The sequence below is a fragment of the Molossus molossus genome, unplaced genomic scaffold (genome assembly GCF_014108415.1).
Source record: "Molossus molossus isolate mMolMol1 unplaced genomic scaffold, mMolMol1.p scaffold_m16_p_4, whole genome shotgun sequence".
Classification (NCBI taxonomy): Eukaryota; Metazoa; Chordata; class Mammalia; order Chiroptera; family Molossidae; genus Molossus; species Molossus molossus.
In genome coordinates, this window is record NW_023425377.1 from 41,806,979 (window position 1) to 41,810,188 (window position 3,210).

Sequence of the window (3,210 nt, forward strand, 5' to 3'; positions counted from 1 at the left end):
CTTGTATATATTATTAACTCTGATAACATATTTTAATATTTAACTTTAAATACAAGGAAAAACAATAAATTACTCCTTGGCTGGGGGCTGACTGCTGCTGGCAGACAAGCCCCAGCCCCAGGCCCCAGTGAGGTAGCAGGATTTTGCACACAGTACTTATTTCCAGGGCTCCGAACTGCCGCTGCTTTAGTGCTGGAGCCAAGTTTCCGTGCCCTTGGCTCCAAGTTCTGGCAGCGACAGTCCCTCCCTATCCCCGGCACAGACAAACACAGTTGTTTAAATAACACACAGTAATAAATAAGGCCAAGAAGAATATACCTGAGCTGCTCTCTGCCTCATTTGCCCCTCTGTGAAGCAGGTCCCTCTCCCACATTTTGGCAAGGACGGCACCCACTGTAATGCTACAGTTTGCCCTAAGGCAGGGAGGGCATGTGGTGCCATAGTTTTACCTTCCTCCACTGAGCTTGGAGCCCCAGCCGAGGAGGCCCCCATATGGAGCCCCGAGCCCGGGTACGAAGGCAAGGGGCCGCTGGGTCGGGGCGCTCAAGGCAGGCAGCTCAGGCTGAGGTCTAGGCTAAGGAAATGTTACCCCCCACCCTCACCCTCTGCCCCATCTCCCCAAGAAATTCTGACAATGAAGCTGCAGCTGCCACGTGCCGCCTCTGCTGGCAAGGTGCCGGCGGTTCGCGGTGAATGCCTTCAGTCGAACTTTCCGTAGCGAGCAGTTTTTCTTAACTGTTGGAGCAGGCCTTTGGCCAGCTGGATCACTTCAACTTTGGTGTCTCGGACGAGCTGCTTGGAAGGCTGCTGCGGTGACAAAGAGGCCACTGCGTTAGTGGGGCGCTGCCAGAGCAAGGATGGCCAGCATCCACCAGCAGCTCTGGGGTCAGGCAGGTTGAATCCTCAGAGAAGACCCCACGAGGTGGGTACTGTCCTTACTCCCAAAGGCCATATCTCTGCCGCCAACAGTGACGCCACCCCGCACTACCCACCCCCCATCTCCCACGTCGATGCATGCTCAGCTGCTCAGCCAGGTTCCCCTGAGGCTTCTGGGGCGAGCCCAGGGCTGGCAGGAGGGGCGCAGGGTAGGGTATGGGGCAGGGGCCTTACCCTGGCTGAGGGCTTCTCAGGGCAGAATGCATTCAGCAGCCTCTGGGTTCTATAGATGGCGCGGCAATCAGAGATGTTCATCAGTGATTCCAGGACTGCACAGTACTGCAGGGAAGAGAATGCTGGTGTCAGGCCCTATGGGTGCCCCCAGCCTCAGGGCTTGGGCGACACCTTCAGTGAGTTTGCAGGGGGAGGGGTACTGAGCGGTCTGGTGGAGGTGGGGCCTGGGTGGTGGGGAGGGAGAGAGTAGCTCCTTAAGTGTGCTTAGAACCCCCAGCCCTGTGGGCGAGGCTCAGAGAAGACAAGCCCAAGGCCTTGGGGTTCCAGTGTCCAAGGGGTCCTTACCGGGTTCCTTACCGAGCCATCTGTCAGGTTGACATTCCACACCATGCTGCCATTGCAGAGGTGGACCTGAGGGAACAAAAGACAATTAGCCGAGAGCTGGCGGGGGTCCCAGGTTTCTGCAGGGATCAGGCTCCACAAGCACCCCCAGTGTTGCCCTGAGGCAGACCTGGCCCCCTCAATGTTCCTGAACCTCATTTTCTTCTCTGCACAGTCAGGAAGACCCATTCTCCAGGGGTCTTTGAGCTGAGAGAAAAACTGAATGACGCAAACACTAAGGGACAAGCCTTGTATGAGTCTTGCCATAGCCAGGGTAAGAAGGCAGGGACACCAAGTCGGTCAGTGGAGGCCTGTAGGGAAGGACCAGGGCAGAGGCAGGTGAGGGGCAGTGTGGCCAGGCCAAGCAGATGGGAATCCTGCCTTCTGATCTGGGGGACACCACAGTTCAGAGCATGCACACTCTGGGGTTGCCCAGGCCTGGTTTCAATCTGGCTTTTGTGAATTAACTTCACTGAGGCTCAATCAATAAAACTGGGTCATCATTATCTGCCTCTTGAGGCGGTTGACAGTGATGAAATGAGAGGCAAGCACCCAGTACCAGGCCTGGTACGTCATCAGTGCTCAGAACGTGTGCGCTGCCACCACTGGGGAGAGGAGCTGGGAACCTTTCCAGAGGAATGGGCTTCACTAGGATGCTATGAATAGTGGCTCCTTCACTGCATTCAAATTCCACTGGCAAATGCCAAATGGTTCTAAGTGGGCACTGGCCCTTCTCTGCTTTTCCCTGTTCAGGAACGGCTGAGCAGGGGCATGCCAGGGCGGGCAGGGCCAGGCCAGAGGAACAGGTGGTCCCTGGGGCTCTGCCAGGTCCCTTCACAGGTCCATTCATATTGCTGCATCTCCAGCCTAACTCCTCTCTCTTCCTCGTGACCTGGCCCCTGGTCCATGGGCTTCTTCCCGACCGCCAGGCATCTTAGCACCAGGCCCAGCCTTCATGACCGATGCACTTCCCAAGAGTCAACCACCCAGCACCCTCAGAGCTGGGACCCTGGCCAGAGGGTACTCACCTTCTGGGTGACGTTGTCCAGCTCCTGAATGAGCTCCTTGAGGACCGTGAAGGAGGGCACAGGGCCTGGGGAGGCGAAACTGCCAAAGCAGGTGAGAACAACGACCAAAGTCAACCAGAGCGCCATGGAGCCCAGAGCCAATGCAGGAGGAGCCCGAAGCAGACACGTAGACTGGCCTGGGCTGAGTGGCTTGTGGCCTTGGTCTCTTGTGGCAGCTTTTATAGGCCCAAGTGGTGACGCTTCACACCCTGGTCTCCGCTTTGTCGGGCACTATCTAGAAACCACATCTTTACTCATCTTGATTTTACTTTGTGGAAAATCCAGCGTCACATAAAGGAAAGCGTTTGATTTCTTGTGGACTTAATATTGAGAGGGGCCGGGGGCAGTCTCCAAGATCTGGATGGCCTTACTCCAGAGGCAGGTGAGAGGGCCCACGGGGCCTGGCGTCAGCCATGCAGCTGGAGCTCCGACGGTCCTGTTCGGTGGCCACTGGCCAGCCCAGCTCCTGTCCTCAGACCCTTCGGGTCACCATATGTGCTGGGTAAACAGTGCTATGACCCCGGTCCACCAGGTTTGGGCAATTGAGGGTTTTATTTTTTCAAGGACCAGTCTCTTGCATTACCAAAGGAATACTTGCTTTGGATTCAAAGTACAAACAGGAAAAAGGAACAGAGCGAAGTTCACTCCTTTT

General features: G+C 56.1%; 1 protein-coding gene across 1 annotated transcript; it reads right to left on the minus strand.

The window, feature by feature from the left end:
* Positions 1-699: 699 nt before the first annotated feature.
* On the minus strand, positions 700-2,645 carry IL13 (interleukin 13). The gene is made up of 4 exons (XM_036241903.1): positions 2,521-2,645; positions 1,468-1,525; positions 1,111-1,215; positions 700-807 (listed from the first exon to the last, which is right to left on the minus strand). The coding sequence occupies exons 1-4, from the start codon at positions 2,643-2,645 to the stop codon at positions 700-702; spliced, it is 396 nt and encodes a 131-aa protein (XP_036097796.1).
* Between the last annotated feature and the right edge of the window lie 565 nt (positions 2,646-3,210).